The sequence below is a fragment of the Lipotes vexillifer genome, unplaced genomic scaffold (assembly GCF_000442215.2).
Source record: "Lipotes vexillifer unplaced genomic scaffold, Lipotes_vexillifer_v1.1 scaffold1067, whole genome shotgun sequence".
Classification (NCBI taxonomy): Eukaryota; Metazoa; Chordata; class Mammalia; order Artiodactyla; family Lipotidae; genus Lipotes; species Lipotes vexillifer.
Genome location: NW_006775205.1, coordinates 1,917,611 through 1,943,673, shown reverse-complemented (window position 1 = coordinate 1,943,673; position 26,063 = coordinate 1,917,611). Strand labels below are relative to the sequence as shown.

General features: G+C 34.4%; 1 protein-coding gene across 2 annotated transcripts in view; it reads left to right on the top strand.

Annotated features, from left to right (window-relative positions):
• Positions 1-26,063, top strand: part of LCORL (ligand dependent nuclear receptor corepressor like) — a 166,650-nt gene that overhangs the window by 32,948 nt on the left and 107,639 nt on the right. For both annotated transcript variants that reach the window (XM_007449827.1, XM_007449826.1), the window contains exon 2: positions 18,748-18,813. In XM_007449827.1, the coding sequence (XP_007449889.1) occupies positions 18,748-18,813 (66 nt within the window). The remainder of the gene's footprint in view (positions 1-18,747; positions 18,814-26,063) is intronic.

Sequence of the window (26,063 nt, the reverse complement as noted above, 5' to 3'; positions counted from 1 at the left end):
CTGTTTTCCTTTTTTTTTTTTTTTTTTTTTTTGTTGGAGTTGGGTTATAGAAATATTAGTGCCTTTACTAGATCTATTTCCTAGCAAAATTCTTTTTAGCTCAGCATTGCTCTATCTTATCACTAATCAGGAAAATCAGTTGACTTGGAACTATAAACAAGAACAAAACAATATATTTATGAACCTCACTGAATCAGCCTAGAAAAATTGACTTCTGAGGGTGCTAAAGTACCTGTCAAGATGCAGCATGCACAGCTTTCCAGGTTAAGTTGGCCATTTGTATGTCTTCTTTGGAGAACTGTCTATTTAGGTCTTCTGCCCATTTTTTGATGGGCTTGTTTGTATTTTTGTTATTAAGTTGTATGAGTTGTTTTTATATCTTGGAAATAAAGCCCTTGTCAGTCACATGATTTGCAAATATTTTCTCCCGCTCTGAAGGTTGTCTTTTCATTTTGTTTGTGGTTAGCTGTGCAAAAGCTTTCAAGTTTGATTAGATCCCCCAAAATGGGAAATTTTCTTTTATATTTCATCTTAACCGTTTTGGGGGAATCTTAACTTCTTTCTGTAAATCCAAATGTTTGGGTGGTAACATTTTCTTCTGCCTGAAGAATTTCCTTTCACATTTCTTGTAGTGCAGATCTTCTGATAATTAGTCCTTCAGTTTTTGTTTGTCTGAAATGTCTTTATTTCACCTTCATCTTTGAAAGGTGTTTTTGTTGAGTATAGAATTCTGGGTTGATAGTTTCTTTCAGCACTTTAAAGGTATCATTCCATTGTCTTCTAGGTTGCATAGTTTTGGATGAGAAGTGTGCTGTAATTCTCACCTATTTCTTGTGTATGTATTTTAGGGTATTACCAGTTCTGTTCAACATTAACTGGAGGCCTTAGCCAAAACAGTTAAATTAAGGAGGTGTGGGGGGGAAGCACAGTGATTTGAAAGAGAAATTACAGTTGTGGTTTTCCATAGGTGTTTGTGTATAAAAATGTAAGAGAATCTATAGATATGTTATTAAAACTACTAGAAGGGTTTAGCAAGTTTACTGGATATAAATTGGCCACATCCATGTATACCAAAAAGAAACAAGTTTTTTTTTAGAAGTTAACATTTTTAGTTGGCCATAAGAACTATAAGCAAGAATAACTCCAATAAATGATATGTTTGACCTTTGTTAAGAAAATCATTGAGTGGTATTAAGAACATTTTTTCAAATTATAAAATAGTAATCTTTAACACATTGTGGTATTCACTTAGGAGTAGACAAACAGATCAACATAGAGCCTAAAAACAGATCCACAAAAAAAGGTTGATAAGTTGGACTTAATCAAAGTTACAAACCTTTGTGCTTCAAAAGACCTCATCAAGAATGTGAAAAGACAATGCACAGACTTGTAGAAAATATTTGCAGATAGATCATATATCTGATAAGGGACCTATATCCATATGAACTTTTATAGCTCAATAATGAGAAGACAAATGACCCCAACTAAAAAATAAGCAAAGGATTCGAATAGACATTTCACTGAAGAACATATGTGAATTACCAATAGCACATAATAAGATGTTCAGTATCATTAATCACTAGGAAAATGAGATATCACTTCATACTCACTAAAATGGCTTTAATTGAAAAGACAAGTGTTGGTAGGACTGTGGAGAAATTGCTGGTGGGAATATAAAATGGCCTAGCTACTTTGGAAGGCAGTTTGGCAGTTTCTTAAAATGTTAAACATAAAAATACTGTATGACCCAAAGATTTCATTTCTATGTGTACTTACCCAATAGAAATGAAAATATACATCCACAAATGCCCATAGCAGCATTATTGACAATAAGACAAAAAGTAGAAACAACCCAAAGTCCCATCAGCTGTCAAATGGATATACAAATGTGGTGAAGTACTAATATGTGCTACAACATAGATGAACATCAGACATTATACTCAGTGAAAGAAGCCAGACAGAAGAGTGTACATATTACATGATTTTATTTATTTGAAATATCCAGAAAGGCAAATTTATAGAGACAGAAAGTGGATTAGTCAGTACCTGGGGTTAGTTGTAGGAATGAAGAGACTAGATGGGCAGAAGGTTTCTTTTGGAGGTGATGGAATGTTATAAAATTAGATTGTGGTGATGATTGTGCATCTCTGTATATATATTAAAATCATTGAATTGAATACTTACAATGAGTGAATTTTATGGTAGGAAATTATATCTCAGTAAAGTATTAATTAAAAAAATCCAGACTTGCATTTTGGGATTTCTTAGGACATAAAGATAGCCTTACTAATCAATTGAGATGGAATGGCGCTTGGGATAAAATTAGATTTCTATATTAGACTCTTCATAAAAATGAATTCTGATGGATTAAAGAACTACATTTGTAAAGCAAAACTTCAAAATGTTATACATACACATAGAATAATTACCTATGACTTTAAAAATTTTTTCCTATACAAAAAAAAATGTACAACCATAACACAAGATACAAAAAGAAGTTTGTTTGTGCTACAGTACAACAAAACAACCCCCCCAAAAAAAACTCTGAAAAAAATATTAAAATCGGCTATACCTCAAAAAGCCCCCTGCAAAACTCCTGTTATAAGAGAACAAAATGAAAAATCAAGCCATAACTGGGGGGGTGGGGGAGGGTACAGTTCATGAAATTTATAATTATTACCCAGAATACTAAAACTGACTGAATTTTTGAAAAGCCAGTGGTTCAGTTGAAAAGCGGCAAAAGGGCAATATGAAAATACAACATTTCAAAATACGCTAAATTTTAGTAACAATTAGGGAACTGCAAATTAAAATAAGTGATTTTATTTTCATATGTGTGACAAATATAAAGCCAAGTTTGGGTGAGTATTTGTGGGAAACAGGAACTCTTAAACATTACTGTTAGAACTGTAGGATGATTCAACCATATAATGCAATATCTAGTAAAGTTGGAAATGTTCATACTTGAGAGTTAAGTAATTCTTCCACTTATAGATTTCTACCCCAAAAAACTCTTAACACTTGGACAGGATCACACATTTATGAAGAATTTTAATGCAGTTCTGTTTGTAATAACAAAAAAGGTGAAAAGTCACACAGTTCTCAACAGAGAAATGGATAAATTGCATCTCCTTATATAAATGAACTCTATAGTCAAACAGAATGAACTAGGAATTTTGGTTTTTGGTAAGGGTGATCTAAGTTATCTAGATCAATCCTTCTGCTGAAAACAATGGAAAGTACTAGATTAAAAAAAAATTTTTTAAGAGCTGAAAAGATAGTTGGGAATACACAGGCTAATGTTAGAAGTAAAGAAAATAAGAGGTAAAAAACTGCTTAAGCGTGAAGTCATTTGTTTTATTTGTTCTTTCCTGGCTGACTAGGCAAGAGGATCAGAATTCAAGTCCTGTAACTTGTTCAAGGTAGATATCCTTATATTCCTATCCAAATTAAGCTGGGACTTCAGAGGACCTTGCCTTCAGAGTAAGCAACCAGACCTATATCATCTTTTTTCCCTGCAGACCCAAGAGGTTGCCTGATGATCAAAGCAGGAAAAGGAAAACGTAAAGGAAGGAAAATATCTGAGATTGAACTTGTCACAGACTGGCCTTCTAACACATCTGTGCCCTGAGTCAATCAAGGAACTTCAGACCATGAAATTGGTTGAAGTGTTGCTGTGGTCTGAATGTTTGTGTGTCTCCAGAATTCCTAGGTGGAAAACCTAAGGGCCAAAGTGATGGTATTAGGAGGTGGGACCTTCAGGAAGTGATTAGGTCCTAAGAATGGAGCCCTCATGATTGGGATTACTGCCCTTATAAAAGAGGCGCCAGAGAGCTAGCTTGCCCCTTCCACTGTGTGAGGACACAGGGAGAAGTTGGCATTCTGTAACCTGGAAGAGAGCCTTTACCAGAATCTGACTGTGCTTGCACTCTGATCTCGGACTTTCAGCCTCCAGGACTGTGAGGAATAAATGTTTGCTGTTTATAAGCCACCCAGTCTCTGGTATTTTGTTACAACAGCCTGAATGGTCTAAGACAAGTGTATATTAGTTTCCTATTGCTGTTGTAATACATTAACACAGATTCTGTGGTTTAACACAACATTAATTTATCTTACAGTTCTGGAGGTCAGAAACCTGAGATGGGCTTTGGTGGGCTAAAATCATGTTGTTGGCAGGGCTGTGTTTCTTTGTGAAGGCTTTAGGGGCAGAATCCATTTTCTTGCATCTTCTAACTTTTAAAGGTTGCCAGCATTCCATGCCTTGTGGTCCCCTTCCATCTTCAAAGCCAGCAGTGGTCAGTTGAGTCATTCTCATAATGCCGTCTTTCATTCTGATTGTTCTGCCTCCTTCCTCCCAGTTTAAAGATCCCTGTGATTATACTGTGTCCACCATGTTAATCTCATTTTAAGGTGAGCGATTAGGAACCTTAATAACATTTGCAATCTTAATTCCTCCCTGCCATGTAACATAATTTATTCATGGGTACTGGGTTTTGGAACATGGATATCTCTGTGGAGCCATTCATTATTCTGTTTACCACAAGGTGGTTTCTAGCTGACGGTGCCCTTAGATGCTTTCTGGAAACAAATGATAAGCATCTCTGGAGGAGGTCACATCCATCCTAGGCCTTAGGGAATTTTTAATCTTTTGATGGTAAAAGCCAGTAAGTACTGAATTAAGTGCACAAAGAAACAAGGCAAGATGAGCAAGACCCATCAGACAGCAGAACCAACCCATTAAAGACTATATACACACACACACACACACACACACACACACACACATATATACACTATATGATCAGATACTAATTTTTTAGATCACTGTGCTTACCATATTTAAAGAAATGACAGACCTAAATATCTGCAAGAAATGGGGAACTGTAAATAAGATGTTAAATATTTGAAAAAGAACATTATAAAACTTGTTAAACTAAAATTACTGAAATCAGCAAGTCAGAGAATGAACTTCCACCTCTGACCATGAGGAAGTAAGAGGGTTTGGACTTATCCTCCACTATAGGCAGCTAGGAAACTGGACTGTATATTTAAAAGAAATTTGTTTCAGACATTGGAAAACAGGCAGCACAGAACTGTGGTCCCTGAGGAAAAGGAAACTAATGATCACTCCAGCTTTTTGCCCGGAGGTGGTTTCCAGACTGTAACATAGGCAGGATTGGCCCAAAAAGTGGTCTCGCTGACTGGAGAAGACAAAGGTCAGCCTTTAGGGTAGTGTATGAGTGGCTGGAACTTGTGGAGCATAATACTGGAAAGGAGAGAGCTACATGGAGAAAGAGCTCAAGAAACCAACATAGGGTACCCTTGAATCTTTGGCTGAAAACCACTTCATGCATGTGTAGGATGACATTCTACAAGGCCTGATAAATAACACCTTTAGGAAAGGACAAGTGCCAGTGAGCTATAATTTGAACAATTTTCAGAACTTACACAGGGCTGGGAACCATTTAGGTTCCCACCAACCAGAATAAGTACAGTCATGGAATACAAGAGGTATTCAGTGGAGATCCAAGAAAACTAAAGGTAGTAGTGGAAAGGCTTTTCTGCTTCTTTCCTTAAAGCCTTTTTCAAAGCCTCAAAATGATCTTCAAGTAAGTTAACTTCCTGAATGAATCAAATGTGACACTCTTCAAGGGGGGAAAAAAAAAAGGACTCACAATATAAAAATTCGTAATGTCTGGCATCCGAATAAAATTACTTGACATGCAAAAAAGCAGGAAAATTTAGCTCATAATCAGGAAAAATATCAGTCAATAGAATTAGAACCAGAATTAACAGATAATAGAATTAGCAGATAAGGATGTGAAAGCTATTAAAATTTCCTGAGTATACTCAAGGATTAAAAGGATAGCATGAACATAATGAAGAGGAAAATGGAGAATGTAAAAAGGAAAGAAATGGTTCAACAAATGGTGCTGGGTCAAATAGATATCAATATAGAAAAGAAGAACATCAGCTGTGTCACACCATTCACAAAAAATAATCAAAATGGACCATAGCCCTAAACATAAAACTTAAATTCTATAAGTTTTCAGAGAAGAGCTTTGCAGCCTTGGTGTAGAGAGTTTCTTAGAGCCCAAAAACAACAACCGTAAAGGCAAAAAATGGATGAATTGATCTTCATCAAAATTAACTTTTATTCCTTGGAAGACACCATTAAGAAAACAGAAAGGAAGGCCATAAGCTGGGAGGAAACAGCAACAACATATATATCAGACAAAAGGATAGTATCCAGAATATATTTAAAAACAAACAAAAATGCTCTTACTACTCAATGATAAGAGGTGAAACAACCCAATTAAAATTTTTGCAAAATATTTTAATAGAGACATATGAATGGCAGTAAACATGTGAAAAGATGATCAACATCACTAATCATTAGAGAAATGCAAATTAAAATCACAGTGAGATACCATGACATTAGGAAGGTTTTAAGTCATTTGAATGGTTGAAAAGAAAAAAAACAGTAAACAAAAGAAAAACACACAGTTGACCATACTAAGTGATGTTGGGGTTGAGAAGCCATAATGTAACATTTGTACATGGCTGGTGAGAATGTAAAATGATACAATAACTTTTTTTGAATTGAAATATAGTTAATTTACAACATTGTATTAGTTTCTGGTGTATAGCAAAATGATTCAGTTATACATATATGTTGTTTTTCATATTCTTTTCCATTATAGTTTATTACAAGATATTGAATATAGTTCCCTGTGCTATACAGTAAGACCTTGTTGTTTATCTGTTTAATATATAGTAGTTTGTATCTGCTAATCCCAAACTCCTAATTTATCCCTTCCCCCCTTCCCCCTTTGGTAACCATAAATTTGTTCTATGTTTGTGAATCTGTTTCTGTTTTGTAAATAGTTCATTTGTATTATTTTTTAGGTTCTGTATATGAGTGATATCATAGGATATTTGTCTTTCTCTTGTATGACTTAGTTGACTTAGTATGATAACTCTAGATCCATCCATGCGCTGCAGATGGCAATATTTCATTCTTTTTATGGCTGAGTGACATTCCACTGCATATATATGCATCTTCTTTATCCATTCATCGGTTAATGGATACTTAGGTTGCTTCCATGTCTTGGCTATTGTGAATAGTGCTCCAATAAACATAGTGGTGCATATATCTTTTCGAATTAGAGTTATCATCTTTTCTGGATATATGCCCAGGAGTGGAATTGCTGATCATATGGTAGCTCTATGTTTAGTTTTTTAAGGAATCTCCATACTGTTTTCCATAGTGGTTGTACCAGCTTACATTCCCACCAGCAGTGTAGGAAGATTTCCTTTTCTTCACACTCTCTCCAGCATTTATTTGTAGACTTTTTGGTAATGGCCATTCTGACTGTTATGAGGTGATACCTCAGGGTAGTTTTGATTTGCAGTTCTCTAATAGTTAGTGATATTGAGCATCTTTTCATATGCCTGTTGGCCATGTGCATATCTTCATTGGAGAAATGTCTATTTAGTTCTTCTGCCCAGTTTTTTATTGGGTAGTTTGTTTTTTTGTAATTGAGTTGAGCTATTTTTTTGTTTTTTGTTTGTATTTAAGTAGCCCTTGAGTTGAGTCTATTTATTTATTTATTTATTTATTTATTAATTTATTTATTTATGGTTGTATTGGGTCTTCGTTGCTGCGTGTGAGCTTTCTGTAGTTGCAGTGAGTGGGGGCTATTCTTCGTTGAGGTGCATGGGCTTCTCATTGCAGTGGCTTCTCTTGTTGTGGAGCACGGACTCTAGGCACGTGGGCTTCAGTAGTCGTGGCACACAGGCTCAGTAGTTGTGGCTTGCAGGCTCTAGAGCGCAGGCTTAGTAGTTGTGGTGCACGGGTTTAGTTGCTCCACGGCATGTGGGATCTTCCTGGACCAGGGCTTGAACCCGTGTCCCCTGCATTGGCAGGTGGATTCTTAACCAATGCACCACCAGGGAAGCCCTGAGCTGTTTTTATATTTTGGAAATTAAGCCCTTGTTGGTCTCATCATTTGCAAATATTTTCTCCCACTCCATAAGTTGTTTTTTTATTTTGTTTATGGTTTTCTTTGCTGTGCAAAAGTTTATAAGGTTTTTTTCTAGGTCCCATTTGTTTATTTTTGCTTTTTATTTTTCTGTTGCCTTGGGAGAATGACCTAAGAGAAACACTGCTATAACTTAACGTCAGAAATGTTTTGCCTATGTTCTCTTCTAGGAGGTTTATGGTGTCATGTCTTAACATTTACCTCTCTAAACCATTTGGGGTTTATTTTTGTGTATGGTGTGAGGGAGTGTTCTAACTTCACTGATTTACATGCAGCTGTCCCGTGTTCCCAACACCCCTTGCTGAAGAGACTGTCTTTTCTCCATTGTATATTCTTGCCTCCTTTGTCAAAGATTAATTGACCACAGGTGTATGGTTTTATTTCTGGGCTGTCTGTTCTGTTCCATTGAGCTATATGTCTGTTTTGTGCCAGTACCATGCTATTTTGATTACTGTAGCTTTGTAGCATTGTCTGAAGTCTGGGAGGGTTATGCCTCCAAGCTTTGTCCTTTTACCTCAGAGTTGCTTTGGTAATTCTGGGTCTTTTATGGTTCCATATCAATTTTAGGATTATTTGTTTTAAATCTGTAAAAAATATCATGCATAATTTGGTAGGGATCACATTAAATCTGTAGGTTGTTTTGGATAGGTAGTATGGCCGTTTTAACTATACTAATTCTTCTAATCCCAAAGCATGGGATATCTTCCCATTTCCTTGAATCTTTAGTTTCCTTTATCAGTACTTTATAGTTTTCAGCATATAAGTGTCTCACCTCTTTGATCAGATTTATTCCTAAGTACTTTATTTTTTTATGTGATTTTTATGTGTTTCACCTCTTTGATCATATTTATTCCTAAGTACTTTATTTTTTTAATGTGATTTTTAACTTTCCCTTTCTGATATTTCATTATTAGTGTAAAGAAATGCAACAGATTTCTATATGTTAATCTTGTATCCTGCTACCTTGCTGAATTCCTTTATCAGTTCTAGTAGTTTTTATGTGGAGTCTTTAGGGTTTTCTATATATAGTATAATGTCATCTGCATATAAGTACAATTTTACCTCTTAAAATTTGGATACCTTTTATTTCTTTTTCTTGTCTGATTGCTGTGGCTAGGACTTCCAATACTATGTTGAATAGAAGTGGTGAGAAGAGTGGGAATCCTTGTCTTGTTCCAGATTTTAGTGGGAAGGCTTTCAGCTTTTCGCCATTGAGTATTACGTTGCCTGTGGGTTTGTCATAAATAGCTTTTAATATGTTGAGATATGTTCCCTCTACACCCACTTTGGTAAGAGGTTTTATCATGAATAGATGTTGAATTTTATCAAATGGTTTTCCTGCATCTCTTGAGATGATCATGTGGTTTTTGTCTCTTATTGAGGTGGTCTGTCACACTGACTGATTTGTATATGTTGAACCATCCCTGTGGCCCTGGGATGAATCCCACTTGATTGTGGTGTATGATCTTTTTCATGTGTTGTTGGATTTGGCTTGCTAATATTTTGTTGAGGATTTTTGCATAAAATGATATAATAACTTATGAAAACATTTTGATTTCTTAAAAAGCTAAACAACTTGGGGTTGCCAAGGGGGAGGGTGGTGGGGGAGGGATGGACTGGGAGTTTGGGGTTAGTAGATGCAAATGATTACATATAGAATGGATAAACAAGAAGGTCCTACTGTATAGCACAGGGAACTATATTCAATATCCTGGGATAAACGATAATGGAAAAGAATATAAAGAAGAATATATATCTGTATAATGGAAACACTTTGCTGTACAGCAGAAATTAACACAACACTGTAAATCAACTGTACTTCAATTTTAAAAATAAATTAATTTGAAAAAGGTAAACATAAACCTACCATATAACCCAGCCATTTCACTGTTAATTATATATGCAAGAAAAATGAAAATATCCACGGACATCTGACTGGATAATTCCATACAATAGAGTATACTAGAAAATAAAATAACAAAGTAATGATACAGGTGACAGTATGGATAAAACTCAAAATCATTCTGCTGAGTGAAACGGGTCAGGCCAAAAAACAAAATATGGAGTCTGTACTGTAAGTTTCTATTTTTGTAAAATTCTAGAAAATGTAAACTAATCTATAGTGTTTGCCTAGAGTTCTGAGTAGAGGGATAGATGGATTAAAAACAAGTGAACAGGGGGCTTCCCTGGTGGCACAGTGGTTAAGAATCTACCTGCCAATGCAGAGGACATGGGTTCGAGCCCTGATCCAGGAAGATCCCACATGCCACGGAGCAACCAAGCCTGTGCACCACAACTACTTAGCCTGTACTCTAGAGCCCGCAAGCCACAACTGCTGAGCCTATGTGCCACAACTACTGAAGCCCATGCACCTAGAACCCATGCTCCGCAACAAGAGAAGCCACCATAATGAGAAGCCCACGCGCTGCAACAAAGAGTAGACCCTACTTGCCGCACCTAGAGAAAGCCTGCACGCAGGAACGAAGACCCAATGCAGCCAAAAATATATATAAATAAATTTATTTTTTAAAAAAAGTGAGCGTGTGTTTGGAAGTGTTGCAAGTGTTAGTTTTTTTTATTGTGGTAATGGTTTTATGGGCATATGCATATGTCAGAACTCTTCAAATTATATATTTAAAATATCTGGTTTCCTATTGCAAACTAGGCACTGCAGAAGAAAAGATCAGTGAATTGAAACATAGCAACAGAAAATACCCAAAATACAGAACAGGTAGGAAAAGAACTAGGGAAAAAAGTAAACTGCATTAGTGATTTTTGGAACAATATCAAGTGGTCTAACAATATAGAATTGGAATCCAGAACAAAAAGAGGCCATACAAAAAATATTGGGAGAAATAATTGCCATGAGTTTTCCAAATTTGATAACACCTATAACCCTGCAGAGATCCAGGTAGCTCAACTTATTTATCCCAAGTAGAATATACACATAGAAAGCCACCCAGAGCACATAATAATCAAATTGCGCCAAGTCAGTAATAAAGAGGAAATTTTGAAAGCAGCCAGAGAAAAAGACACATTACTACAGAGGAACGAAGATGAGAAGGACTGCAGACAGTCAGGAACTTTGCAAACCGTTAGACAATGGAAGGATATCTTTAAAGTGCTGGCATCAAAAGCTGTCAACCTAGAATTCTATACCTAACAAAATGTTTTTGTAAAGTGAAGGCAGAATGATTTTTTTTTCCAGAAAAACAATAGCTGAAAGAATTCATTGCTAGCAAACTTTTAGTACAATAAATATTGAAGGAAGTTCTTTAGACATAAGGTCTACACAAAGGAAAAAAGGTTACAGAGATTGTAAATATGTACGTAAATATGAGAGACATTCTCCTGTTTAAAATTTCTTTAAAATAATTTATCTTTTAAATAAAGTAAAAGTAATGTATTGTGGGATTTATAACAGATGTGGATGTAAAATGTATAACCATGGCACCGAGAATGGGGGTGGAGCATGGATATATACTGCTCCTATCATTGTCTATTAAGTCATATTATAATATTTGAAGGTAGACTGAAAAGTTAAAATGAACATTATAAATCCTATAGTAGCAAGCACTAAAAAACTAAAAAGAGGTTGAGCTAATAATAGCGAATAGTGGAAATAAAATAGAGTATTAAAAAATCCTTATTCAATCCAAAAGGATATTGTGAGAGGTGAGAGTTGGGGGAAGTAACATATAACAGATGGAATAAATAGAAAACAAATAACAAGATGGCAGATATAAACCCAACCGTATTGATAACTACATTAGATATTAATCATCTAAACACTTCAATTAAAAAGCAGATATTTACACTGTATTGAAATATCAACTGTGTTTTCCACAAGAAACTCAATGTAAATATAAAGACATAGGTTAAAAATGAAAGCATGGAAAAAGATATATAGTTGACCCTTGAACAACAAGTGGGTTAGGGATGTCGTCCCTCCACACAGTTGAAAATCTGCCTATAACTTGTAGTCAGCCTTCCATATTTGTGGTTCCTCTATATCTGTGGTCTGCATCTGTGGGTTTAACCACCCACAGATCGTGTAGCACTATAGTATTAACTATTGGAAAAAATCCATGTGTGAGTGAACCCACACAGTTCAAACCCATGTTCGCCAGAGGTCAACTGTATAAAAAAAATGCTAATCATAAGAAAGTTGCTGTGTCTGATGTAACATCAGACACAGTAGACTTCAGGCCAAAGGATAAGACTTTAGAACAGGGATAAAGGGGAACATTTTTTAATGATGATGAAATCAATTCACAAAGGAGACAATATAAAAAATATATATGCACCTAATATCATAGATTCAAAATACATGAAGCAAAAACTGACAGAACTTAAAGGAGAAAGATAAGACAGAAGACCAATAGAAATATAGAAGACTTAAAGAACACTTTGTCAGCTAGGCCTAAATGACATTTATAGTACACTCCACCCAATAACTGCAAATACACATTCTTTTCAAGTATACATGGAATATTCACCGACATAGTACATCATGTGCCACCTGTAAATCAAATCTCAATAAATTAAAAGTGATTGTAATCTAACAAAGCATGTTTTATGGTCACAAGGAATTCAGTTGGGATTCAGTAACAGACTTCTGGAAAATTCCCAAATATTTGGAAGATAAACAGCACATTTATAACCTGGGCACATAACAGTGCATCATAAGGAAAATTACAAACATTTTGAACTGAATAAAAATGAAAAGACAATTTATCAGAATTTATGAGATGGAGCTAAAGTAGTGAATAGGGATGCTTTTACTAGAAAAGGACAAAGGTCACATATCAATGTTCTAAGCTTTCACCTTAAAAACTTAGAAAAATAAGTGCAAATGAAACAAAAAATAATTATAAGGAAGAATATAATAAAGGTAGGACAGATATAAAAACCATAGAAAAGGATGAACAATAAAATTATTGAAACCACAAGTGGTATTTTGAAAAGATCAATAAAATTGCTAAAACTTTGGCCAGAGAGATCAATAAAAAAGTAGAGGAGATAATTAAACTGCTATTAAGAATGAAAGAGGGATATCAGTGCAGATTGTATAGACATTAAAAGGGTAGTAGAAAATCTTTTGAACAACTTTATGCAAATAAATACTATAATTTATACAGATTGCATAGCATAACCCTGTTACCATAACAAAATAGACATTTCAGTAGAAAGGATGCTTAAAATTATTAGTCATCGAGAAGTTGCAAATTACAACCACTATTATATACCCATACATGTTCCTTACAGTAGCTAAAGTTAGAAAGATTGACAGTGCTATATGTTGGTAAGGATGTGGTGCAACTGAATCTCTCACATTTTACTGGTGGGAATGTAAAAGAGTACAGCCATTTTGCAGAACCGCTGTACAATTCCTTAAAATATTAACAGCAAACCAGAACAATCTTACCACTCAGCCCAGCAATAACACTTTTATTTATTCAAGAGAAATGATAACATATATTCACAAAGACTTTTAAACAACTCAAATGTCCATCAACGTGAGACTTAATAAACAACTTGCCCTATATCCATATAAGGAATACACCTCAGAATTTAAAAGCACTGTTGATACATGCAAAAGCATGGATAAATCTTATTAACAGGTGGTTGAGCAAAAGAAGCTAGACACAAAACAATGTATGCTCTGATTCCACTTATATGCAACTATAGAAAAGATAAGTCTAATTTATAATGACAGAAAATAGATTAGTGTTTCTTTGGGCTTTGGGTTGTTCCAGGAAATTTACTCATATGGCACAAAGATACTATTTGAATTGATAGAAATATTCTGTGCTTGATTATGTTCTTAGTTAAATGAAAATATGCATTTGTCAAAATTTATTGAACTTTATTTTTAAAATGGGTACATAGTATTGTATGACAGTTTTATCTCTATAAAATTCACTTAAAAAAATCAGAGGATGTGTTTGTCAGCTGATTGTGCAATAGAGGGAATTTGTGAAGTGGAATATATATGGTAGAAGAAATTAAATGCAGTTAGGAAAAAAGAAAGAAATGTAAAATATAGGAGAGAGAGAGGGCAGCATGAAGTATATTATGAGAACAGCTTAAGTACTTTTGCTCAGAGTCTTAGGAAGGGTGTTAACAGCAACACATATTCACTAAAGGAGGTACTTTAGGCAGAAGCAAAGTATTCCTAGATGAATGCTCTGAGATATGATAAGTAATGAAGAGCAGAGACAGTGGTAAATATGTGTGCAAACATAAAACAACATAGTGTTTAGTGAAGTATATAGAGCAATAGCATAAATAGGAAGGAGGTCTAAGTCCTAGAAGGATGGGTAAAGATTTTGATTAATGTTAGACCTATATCCTAATTTCTGGGATAACCTCAAAAAGAATAGAAATAGAGGGCATAATTATCATATTGATAGAGGAAAAACAAAATTAAACAATAAATATTCAGTGAATTCCAAAGTTTACAAGAAAGGTGAAAAATAGAAGCTTGATACAAATAGAAAAAAAACAGATAAGGAATTTAAACCCAAATATAAACTCTTAAATTCAAATTACTAAATTTTGACAAAATGCAGTGTTTTAGAAAAAGAAATTCCATATTATTTAATAATACAGAAAGGTTGTAAAGAAATAATTGAAAAAGGCATTATGGAAACAATAACAAAAAGTGTTTTATAGGTGTGTAACAAAAGACCATATAGTCGAATGCAAAAATCATTGCTAGAAATAAAAAGGTTCACTTTGTAATTATATGAAGTTCTATTCACCAGGATGATATAACAATTATAAAATTATAAGCACTTAATAATATAGCCTCAAAAACTTATGAAGCAAAATTTCAAAGAAGTAAAAAAGAGAAATAGACAAAGTCACAATTTCATAGAAGATTTTGCTTACTTTTCTCAACAATTGGTAGAAAAAACAGACATTGAAAAACCAAAACTGTAAAATTGCATCCAGCAATTTTAGAGTATGTATTCTTTTCAAGCATATGCAGAGGGTTTTTAAAAATTGTGTATTGACCATAAAGACAGTCTCAGAAAATTTCAAGATTGAAATCATGTTGGGTACTTTCTTTTACTACAGCGTAATTAAGTTAGAAATCTATTAAAAGGATAGACTATCCATATATATTTGGAAATTAAGAAATACACTTCTAAAAACTGTGAACCGGAAAAGAAGACATAATGAAAATTAGGGAATATTTCGACTGAATGATGAGAAAATATGACTGGAATGCAGCTTATTAGATGGAAATCAATAACTTTAGATGCATGTATTAGAAAAGAAGAAAGGCTGAAAGTTAATGAGCTCTTCCATTTCAGGAAGAAAAAATAAGAGCAGAATAAAATAGAGGGCAGGAAGAAATAAAAGCAGGGACAGGAATTAATGGATAAGAAAACAGACATACAATAGAGAAGATCAAGGAATCAAAAAAGAATTCTTTTTAAATCTAAAACAACAGAGAGGGAGAGAAACTTTTAATGGCTCGACTGAGAAAAAGAAATCATAAATAACTGTAGTATGGAATGAAAAGCAAAAAGGACATGACTGCTGATATTGTTGACATTAGATAGATAAAAACATACAAGGAAATGTTTTATGCAAATAAATTAGAAACTATAGTTGAAATGGGCAAGTTCCCAGAAAACTATGACTAACATAAGAAATAGAATACATGAATAATCGTTTAACAGTTAAATAAATTTGATCAGTAATAGGCACTTCAGAAAGACTTTATTTCCATTTGGCATCCCTGGCATGTTCTTTTAAAATGTTCAAGCAAGGCATCCTACATTTCCTAATATTTTCCCAGAGAATAGAAAAAGAAAGGACATTGCCACTCATTTTATGAGGGTAGCATAACACTGATGTAAAAACTTGATCAAGTACAAAGGAAATTTACAGACCAGTCTCATTAGTGAACATACATGCCGAAATTTGAAAGGACTAATCAAGATAAGGAACCCAGCAAATATGTCTCATGATAATGTTGGGTTTTCCCAGGAATGGAAGAGGTTTGGTTTAATATTCAATGTAATTCACTGCATCACTATATTCAGAGATTTAAGAAAGAAAAATGACATAGTTATTTCAATAAATTCAAAATAAATTTAGTACTCAGCCTTAAAAAAAAAAGAAATGTTGCCGTTTGTGACAATGTGGATGGACCTGGAAGGTATTATGCTTTGTGAAGTAAGTCAGACAGAGAAAGACAAATACTGTATGTTTTCACTTATAAATAAAATCTAAAAAATAAAATAAATGAATACAACAAAACATAAACAGACTTACAGAGAACAAATTAGTAGTTACCAGAGGGAAGACGGGTGGGAGGATGAGCAAAATGTGTGAAGGGGATTGAGAGGTACAAACTACTAGGTATGAAATAAGCTACAAGGTTGTAATCTACAGCACAGGAAATATAGTCAATATTTTATAATAGCTTTGTATGGAGTATAGTCTATAAAAATATTGAATTACTGTGTTGTACACCTGAAATGCAATATTGTAAATCAAATATAAATAAACTGATTGATTTGGTAAAATTCAATATCTTTGCATGGCAGGAAAACACCCCTAGCAAGCTAGACATAGAAGGTGAACTTCCTTAATGTGATAAGCAGTATTTCTCTTAAAGAATACAGCAAACATATTTAATGATGAAGCTTGGAATGTGTTCCCATTTAGATTGGATATGTGAAGGATGCTCACTCTGACCACCAATTTTCAACATCATAATTGAGGTCCTAGCTAAGCCAATAAGGCAAGAGCAAGAAAAAAGAAAGCAATAAGGATTAGAAAGGAACAAAACTACCATTATCTATAGATGATATATTTGTATATGTAGAACATTTCCAGATAAATTATTATAATTACAAAGTTTAGCGATGTTGTTAGATAACAAAGTCAATATACAAACATCAATTGTGTTTCTATAAGCCTACAAGAAATAAAACTTTTAACTAAGGATATCATTTACAATAGCACCAACACTATGCAATATGAATAAATCTTAACAGGCTGTATGTAAGACCTTGTTCTTATCTAGTGAACAGTTGAGGAACCCAGTAGAAAAATGTAAGTCCCTGTTTGCTTTCTTTTCAGGCTTAAATCTAGGAAATATACACTGTTTAAATTTGGTATGCTTACCCCGGGGTGGGGGGCGCTATACATTTTGTCCAAAATACCACAGAATAACATCCTGAAATAGTTATTTGCAATATTATTTTTAGAGTAAATTGATCACATCAAAATAGAATATCTTGGTAATAGAGATTTGGGGCTTGTTTAGTCTGAGTCTTTATCTAATAGTAAGTCTTTTCTGTAGCATTCTTGAAAGCATCCTCTGGTGGGAGTTCATTCACTTTTCTGCCTGAAATTTCCACTCATGGGAACTAGTACTGAATCATTTCACAAAGATTTTTTTAAGTACATATTTACCAAGTACCATGAGAGCTACCTTACTTTGTCAAATTTAAGACATCATCAGTTGTAATATGCATCATTTCTTCATGTTCTACTAAATAAAAAAGTCACTTTTCGACTGACACACCATTGATTTTAACATGCATCTTGAGTATAGAGGTTTTTAAACGTTTTTAAAAGCAGTTTATGATTTATAAAACATTTCTACAGAAGTATTTCTCATGTTTTACAGTTTAGAAATATTACTGAGAAAATCTCTAATTTTTCAGGTCTGTCATGCTTCCTTTAGTTTTTTTCCTTCATAATTTAAGCATCCCTAAATTAGTTCCTTTTCTTGGTTTTCCATTTATTTTGCCATCCTGGTCATTTTCCAGGATGCCTTGTAGTTTATCAGTAACCTGCTTAATACTGAATATGATGCAAACTTCAAAAAGAAAATTGTAACATCTTAATATTAGTTTATCCACAAAGTAGAATACTCTGAGTTCATGAACTAGAGTTTTGTTAACTTAAGATTTTCAGTAACTTTTTTCCTTAAAACAAGGCAAAATTGTTGTGTTTTAGTTTTTTACAAGTAGGTTTAAATTTTATATTTCTCCCCATTGACACTTATTTACTCATTTTTAAAATTGAGGTCAAAGATGCTACTTTTTTTAAAGTTAACATTTTTTGTAACCAGTATAAACAGGATTGTAATACACGTCTCTTCTAATTATTCTTTTCATCTCTACAAATCATTGCAAAACAAATCTGCTGGGCTTCCCTGGTGGCACAGTGGTTGAGAGTCCGCCTGCCGATGCAGGGGACACGGGTTCGTGCCCCAGTCCGGGAAGATCCCACATGCCGCAGAGTGGCTAAGCCCGTAAGCCATGGCCACTGAGCCTGCGCATCCAGAGCTTGTGCTCCGCAACGGGAGAGGCCACAACAGTGAGAGGCCCGCATACTGCAAAAAAAAACAAAAACAAAAACAAAAAAACAAATCTCATTATTTTTCACCTGGGACTATTTCTAAATGACAAAGGTGTTTACTTGTTTTAGAAGTGAATATTTACATTTTTTTTTACAATCATGTAATTCCTGGTAGTCATCGTGTGACTTCTTGCTGTGTTGTATATATTGCCTAGTTTAACTTAATTCATCTAAAGGAAAAAATGATACCTCATAGTATGTTAAATTTATAATTATCTGATTCATATAGAGTTTATGGTTTTTAATTATTGTAAAATTAAGCTTTTTTAGTAGTTAATATACTTTTCTCTCTTTAATAACACAGGTTTTGAGAGTATTTTAGAAGGGCTTTATGGACCACGGCTACGAAGAGACCTCAGTTTATTTGAAGGTAATGTTTCTTTACATTTTATTTAAAAATTTTAATCTTCTGTCCATTTTACAAATGAAAAATGGTTGTTCTATACTAACTTTGTATTAAAATGAATTTGTGATCTCATGTAATTAGGAAATATTTTTAAATAAGTAAATAAAATGATCTAAATATTATTTCTATTACATAATGTAATAATGATAATTACAAAATTTAAAACAAAATTTCTATTATTACATTATTATATAATCTTTAAAAAACTTTTAGTATATTGATCAAAGTAGAAAACAAAGCTTGTTTTTGGCTTAATGGTAAAATTTAATTTTTGTTATTTTAAACATTACGTGCCCTGACTTATTCTTAAAGAGGACTTAAAAAGGTTCAGTGAAATAAATATCTCCTGTTGCTTATGATATAGGCAGCCTGGAACTCAGATTGTCATTCTGAGATACGCTGCCATGTGTGTTCAGAGTTTTAATACTATTTGTTATTTCTTATAGCCTCCTCTTCCAAACACTCTAGCATAAATCCTGGTGGAAGATTTTGATCTATGCTATAATTGCTATAATATAGTTTAGTTTTTTTATTACTTGCTTGGAAATGTAGAGCACTAGGAGAGAACATTTTTGTAGACATTTGAAATTTTATAGTACAGCTCATTCACAAAATGGGCAGTGCTAGTGTAGATTTTCTACTTTGATTTTGGTACAATTATTTCTGAATCTCGTACCTGTTCAGTTTTATATGCTAATAACTCTTTTAGCTTCTATTCTTCTCTGGTACTTTCCATTCTACAAAGACCCAAGGTATCTTGTATAAATAAATCTTTTGAGTTGAGGCAATCAAAAGTTTTCTACTTATTCTTTTTTTTTAAATTAATGTTGAGCAGGATAATTGAGTTATGAACCATAGAGCTGGTATCTATGAAAGATCATTTGTGCCAACCACCCATGTTCAGTCAGATGAATGATATCCATGCAGAACACGACTTTTAGGATGGAGACTCCAAAACGTGCCTTATTCTAGTGTATTATCGTTCTTATGGCTAAGAGCTTTCTCTTTTATCTCTTAACTGTACTTATTTCTCGTTTTATCATAGTTTAACGCTGCATTAAATATTTTTACTTGATATATTTATAAACACTACTAATTGTAGTTTCACCTATTTTTTCTGAGCATGTAAATGAAGAAAGGAAAAATCCGAAGAAACAAGAATTTAACCTGTGCTTGATATTTCTCCAACCTTTCTTTTTAAACCTGCTGTCCTCATTCAGATCAGAAGTTAGCATTATACTTAATTGCCTTCTGATAACCCAAGTTGCAACTTGTAACTCTAAGCGTCTTGCTTCCCTCACTGTCATTTATTTATTTATATAGTTATGTGTGTATATATTTATGTCTTTGGAAATTAGTTTATTACATAAAGGGCAGAATGTCCTAATGAAATAAATTCTTGTATTTTATATTTAGACTAGTATTTCCTTAGCATACAAATAACACATGTTCATTTTTGGAAATTAGAGAATACAAATAAATCAGAAAGAAAAAAATTACTCCTAGTTCCATGACCCACAGATAACCTTCACCATTTTTATATAAATTTAAAATATATGTTTAGATGTATTTATTCTTTTATTAAAGTAGTACATACTGTATATACAGTGTATATAATTTTTTGTGCCTACTGATTTTGTTCACTAATGTATCATTTGGGTATATAAAGTTCTGGACCATCATTCTTAGTGGCAGCACAGTATTACATTGTAGATCTATGGTAATTAATTTAATACCCTGTTGCTTATATCTCATTCCATTTATTCTTTTAATTCTGATAGATCTTGTACCTTATATCCTCTTTTGTGCTTTTTTTGGTGGGAGGATTTACAAAATTAGCTAAGCTTTGGAACTCAATCTTCTCACACATAGGCACATATTGATGTTGCCCTTTTTCACCCCAGACGTTCTAACTTTTCTCCAGGTTTCTTAGGTAAATTCTTCCTCCTTTTCTTTGTTCTTTTGAATTTAAAAAAAAGGTTGCTAATCAAAGTTTCAGGCTTAAGAGGGATAATATTAATTGTAGTAATAAATCTGTATCTGTGCAAAGATAAAGACAGCCATACATTTTGAAGGAAGGTTACAACAGAGCTATCAAAGTGTAGAGCCTTTGAAAAGGCATATAGAAGCTATCCATTATAGACATCTCCAGCTTTTTTTCTTATCCTCTTCTTAAATAAGTGTGCTTTCTTTGTTATCATTGTTTAAAATGGTTTAATATGTAGATGTTAGGACTACCAAGTGTAGGTATTTCTCATTATACACATCTGTATGCAAGAATCACATAGGTGAGTGTATGTTTTTAGATAAATCATTGGAAATCTGAACCCTTGTTACTCACTTTCCAAAACTCAGGAACTAGATGAATTGGCTAGCCAAGGGATCCTTGTATATTACTCTAAATTATTTTTATTATAAAATTAAGTGCATAGTATTTTATTTTATAATACATTTAAGTTAAATAGACTGCATTGCCAATCTGCTACTGTTTCTGTGGAAAAATGTACTCTAAACTTCATAGTGCTACCTTGAAAGTCAACTTTGGCATACAGTGTGTTTTTAATTTTAAGGCTTTTTATCATCTGTATTAGTGTTTTGAGAAGTTTATATTTTAATTCTTGAAATCTATTCAGAGTCACCTCCAGATTGAATGGTTTTGAAAGCTTTTGAGTGTTGCTAATTTTTAATTTGTTGGAAACAAAAGCTTTCTGTCTTCTTTGATCTGTTCTTAGGACTTTTTGTCCTTTTGAGGAAAACATAACTATTATTTCTTTTTGGAGTAAAGTCTCCAAAGAAACTTTGAATGTCATCAAGTTTTATGTACTCCTTGAAAAGTTCCCCATACTCTATGCCTCTCTTCTACCAACCCAGAATTCACTTTTCCTGCTATCACATGACTTTTAAGCAGAAATTCACTCTTGTTTTCTGCTTTAGTCAATCCTCTCTCATGTCTTATTGGGGAACCAGTTTCTTTCATTTGTAGGATCGTCTGATTTACTTGCCCTGACTATCGATATTTACAAAATATGAAAAGAGTAGAGTAGGCAGGCGTAAAGTGGCTGTTAGATCCTTATTGGTTTTTCCCTAGCTCTGTCCACATTTCAAAGAGAAATTATATCAGAGGTATGCAAGCGATCGCATCGTGGCCAAATCCAGCTCACTGACTGTTTTTGAATGGCCTGTGAACTAAGAATGGTTTTTATGTTTTTAAATAGCTGAAAAAAATCAAAAGAAGATTTAATATCTTGTGGCTTGTGAAAACTGTATGAAGTCCATATTTAATGCCCGATTAGTACAGTTTTATTGGAAACAGCCCCTCTCATTTGTTGACATATTGTCTATGGCTACTTTTGTCCTTCAACAGTAGAGTTGAATGGTTGTGACAGAGACCATATATCCTGCAAAACCTAAAATATTTTCTCTCTGGCTGTTTATATTATAGTAAAGGTTTGCTAATCCCTGACTTATACCACTGACCAACATTTAATATTTTTGGCTTAATATCCTTTTTTTTCCCAACTGTTAACACTATGATGATGGAGCAAACAAAACTACTTTTTAATAAGATTTATTGGATGACATATTTTGAATGCTTATTTTGTGTTAGGAACTATGATGAGCAATGAGGAAAGAAAAATGAATGGGTAGTATCTCTTCCTACTAGGAACCCATACCCTAGTATTAACTAAAAAATGAGTAGCTTTCTAATATGAATTGATGCTTATTTATATTAAAACCAGAGAATCTAATACTATTTTATAGTTAGTTATATAAGTTATATTAGCTTTCCTCAATGTGTACACAGAGACTTATCCAAGTGTACAGGCATACCTCAGGTATTGAGGGTTCAGTTCCAGACCACTGCAATAAAGAGAATAACACAATAGAGTGAGTCACATGAATTTTTGGTTTCCCAGTGCATATAAATTTTTTGGTTTCTACAGTTATGTTTACACTATACTGTAGTCTGTTAAGTGTGCAATAATAGCATTATGCTAAAAAACAATGTATGTACCTTAGTTAAAAAAGACTTTATTGCTAAAAAATGCTAACCATCTCTTGAGCCTTTGGCAAGTTGTAATTGTTTTGCTGGTGGAGGGTCTTGCATTGATGTTTATGGCTGCTGACTCATCAGGGTGTTGGTTGCTGAAGGTTAGGATGGCTGTGGTGATTTCTTAAAATAAGACAACAATGAAGTCTGCCACACTGATTGACTCTTCCTTTCACAAACAATTTGTAGCATTCAGTGCTATTTGATAGCATATTACCCACAGTAGAACTTCCTTCACAATTGGAGTCAGTCCTCTCAAAACCTGCCATTGTTTTATCAACTAATTTTATGTGATATTCTAAATCCTTTGTTGTCATTTCAACAATCTTCCCAGCATCTTACCAGGAGTAGATTCCATCTCAGGAAACCACTTTCTTTGCTCATCCATAAGAAGCAACTCCTCATCCTTTGAAGTTTTATCATGAGTTTGTAATGATTCAGTCACATTTTCAGGCTCCACTTCTAATTCCAGTTCTCTTGCTATTTCCATCACATCTGCAGTTACCTCCTCCAGTGAAGTCCGGAGCCCTTCAAAGTCATCCATGAGGGTTGGAATCAGCTGCTTCAAAACTCCTGTTAATGTTGGTATTTTTTTTTTTTTTCTTTCTTTTTTTTTTTTTTTTGCGTTATGCGGGCCTCTCACTGTCGTGGCCTCTCCCATTTGCGGAGCACAGGCTCCGGACGCGCAGGCCCAGCGGCCATGGCTCACGGGCCCAGCCGCTCCGCGGCATGTGGGATCCTCCCGAAACGGGGCACGAACCCGCGTCTCCTGCATCGGCAGGCGGACTCTCAAGCACTGCGCCACCAGGGAAGCCCAATGTTGGTATTTTGACCTCTTCCCATGAATCATGGATGTTCTTCATGGCATGTAGAATGGTGAATCCTTTCCAGAAGGTTTTCAGTTTACTTTGCCCAGATCCATCAGAGGAATCACTATGCATGGCAACTATAACCTTATGAAATGTTTTTCTTAATGATTCCTGGTCAGTGGGCTGCAGAGTGGATATTGTGTTGGCAGGCATGAAAACAACATGAATCTTGTTGTACATCTCCATCAGAGCTCTTAGGTGATCAGGTGCATTATCAACAAGCAGTCACATTCACATTTTGAAAGGAATTTTTTTTTTTTTTTCCTGAGCAGTAGGTCTCAACAGTGAGCTTAAAATATTCAGTAAACCATGTTGTCAACAGATGTGCTGTCATCCAGGCTTTGTTATCCCATTTATAGAGCACAGGTAATGTGGTAAATGAGGACTTTTGGAATGGTAAATGAGCATTGGCTTCAACTTCAAGTTGTCAGCTGCATTAGTCCCTAACAAGAGAGTCAGTCTGTCCTTTGAAGCTCTGAAGCCAGTCACTGACTTCTCCTCTTTAGCTATGAAAGTCCCAGATGGCGTCTTCTTCCAATATGCGGCTGATTTGTCTAAATTTTAAATCTGTTGTTTAGTGTGGCCATCTTCATTGATTATCTTAGGTAGATCTTCTGGGTAACTTGCTGCAGCTTCTACACCAGCACTGTTGCTTTACCTTGCACTTTTATGTTATGGAGATGGCTTCCCTCCTTAAACGTCATGAACCCATCTCTGCTAGCTCCAGACTTTTCTCCTGCAGCTTCTTCATCTCTCTCAGTTTTCACTGAATTGAAGAGAATTAGGGCCTTGCTTTGGATTAGGCTGTGGCTTAAGGGAATGTTGTGGCTGGCTATCCAGATCACTAAAACTTCCTTATCATTCATGTGTTCACTTTTAATTTCCTTTAAGAACTTTTCCTTTGCATTCACAGCTTGACTGTTTGGCACTAGTGGCCTAGCTTTCAGCCTGTCTCAGCTTTTGATATGCTTTCCTCACTAAGTTTAATCATTTCTAGCTTTTGATTTAAAGCGAGAGACTTGCTGCTACTCCTTTCACTTGAACTCTTAGAGGCCACTGTAGGGTTATTAATTGGCCTAATTTCAATATTGTTGTTTCAGGGAATAGGGAGGCCCAGCAGGAGGGAGAGACGTTGGGGACAGGCCAGTTGGTGGAGCAGTCAGAACACACACACAAAGAATATACAATGGAAAAAAGACTGTCTCATCAGCAAGTGGTACTGGGAACGTTAGACAGCCGCATGCAAATTAATGAAGTTAGAACACGTCCTCACACCATACACAAAAATAACTCAAAATGGCTTAAATACTTAAATATAAGAAATGACACCATAAAATTCCTAGAAGAGAACATAGGCAAAACATTCTCTGACTTAAATCCTACCAGTGTTTTCTTAGGTCAGTCTCCCAAGACAATAGGAATAGAAGCAAAAATAAGCAAATGAGACCTAATCAAACTTAAAAGCTTTTGTACAGCAAAGGGAACCATAAGCAAAACTCAAAGACGACTTAGACAGAGTGGGAGAAAATATTCGCAAATGATGTGACCGACAAGGGCTTAATTTCCACAATACACAAACATCTTATATAACTCAACAACAAAAAAACAAAAAACCCAGTTGAAAACTGTGTAGAACACCTAAATAGATATTTCTCCAAAGAAGACATACTGATGGCCAACAGGCACATGATAAGATGCTCAGCATGACTGATTATTAGAGAAATACAAATCAAAACTATAATTATGTACCACCTCAGACTGGTCAGACTTCTTTATTAAAAAGTCTACAATTAACAAATGGCTGGAGAGGGTGTGGAGAAAAGGGGGAACCTTCCTATACTGTTGCTGGGAATGTAAGTTGGTGCAGCCACTGTGGAAAACAGTATAGAGGTTCCTCTAAAAACTAAAAATAGAGTTGCCGTATGATTCTGCAGTCCTATTCCTCAGCATACATCCAGACAAAACTATAATTCAAAAAGGCACATGCGTCCCTATGTTCATACCAGCACTATTCACAATAGCCAAGACAGGGAAGCAACCTAAATGTCCATTGAGAGATGAATGGATAAAGAAGATGTGGTATATATACACAATGGAATATTACTCAACCATAAAAAAGAATGAAATAATACTATTTGCAGCAACATGGATGGACTTAGAGATGATCATACTAAGTGAAGTCAGAAAGAGAAAGACAAATACCATGTGATATCACTTATATGTGGAATCTAAAATATGACACAAATGAACTTATGTATGAAATAGAAACAGACTCACAGACATAGGGAACAGGC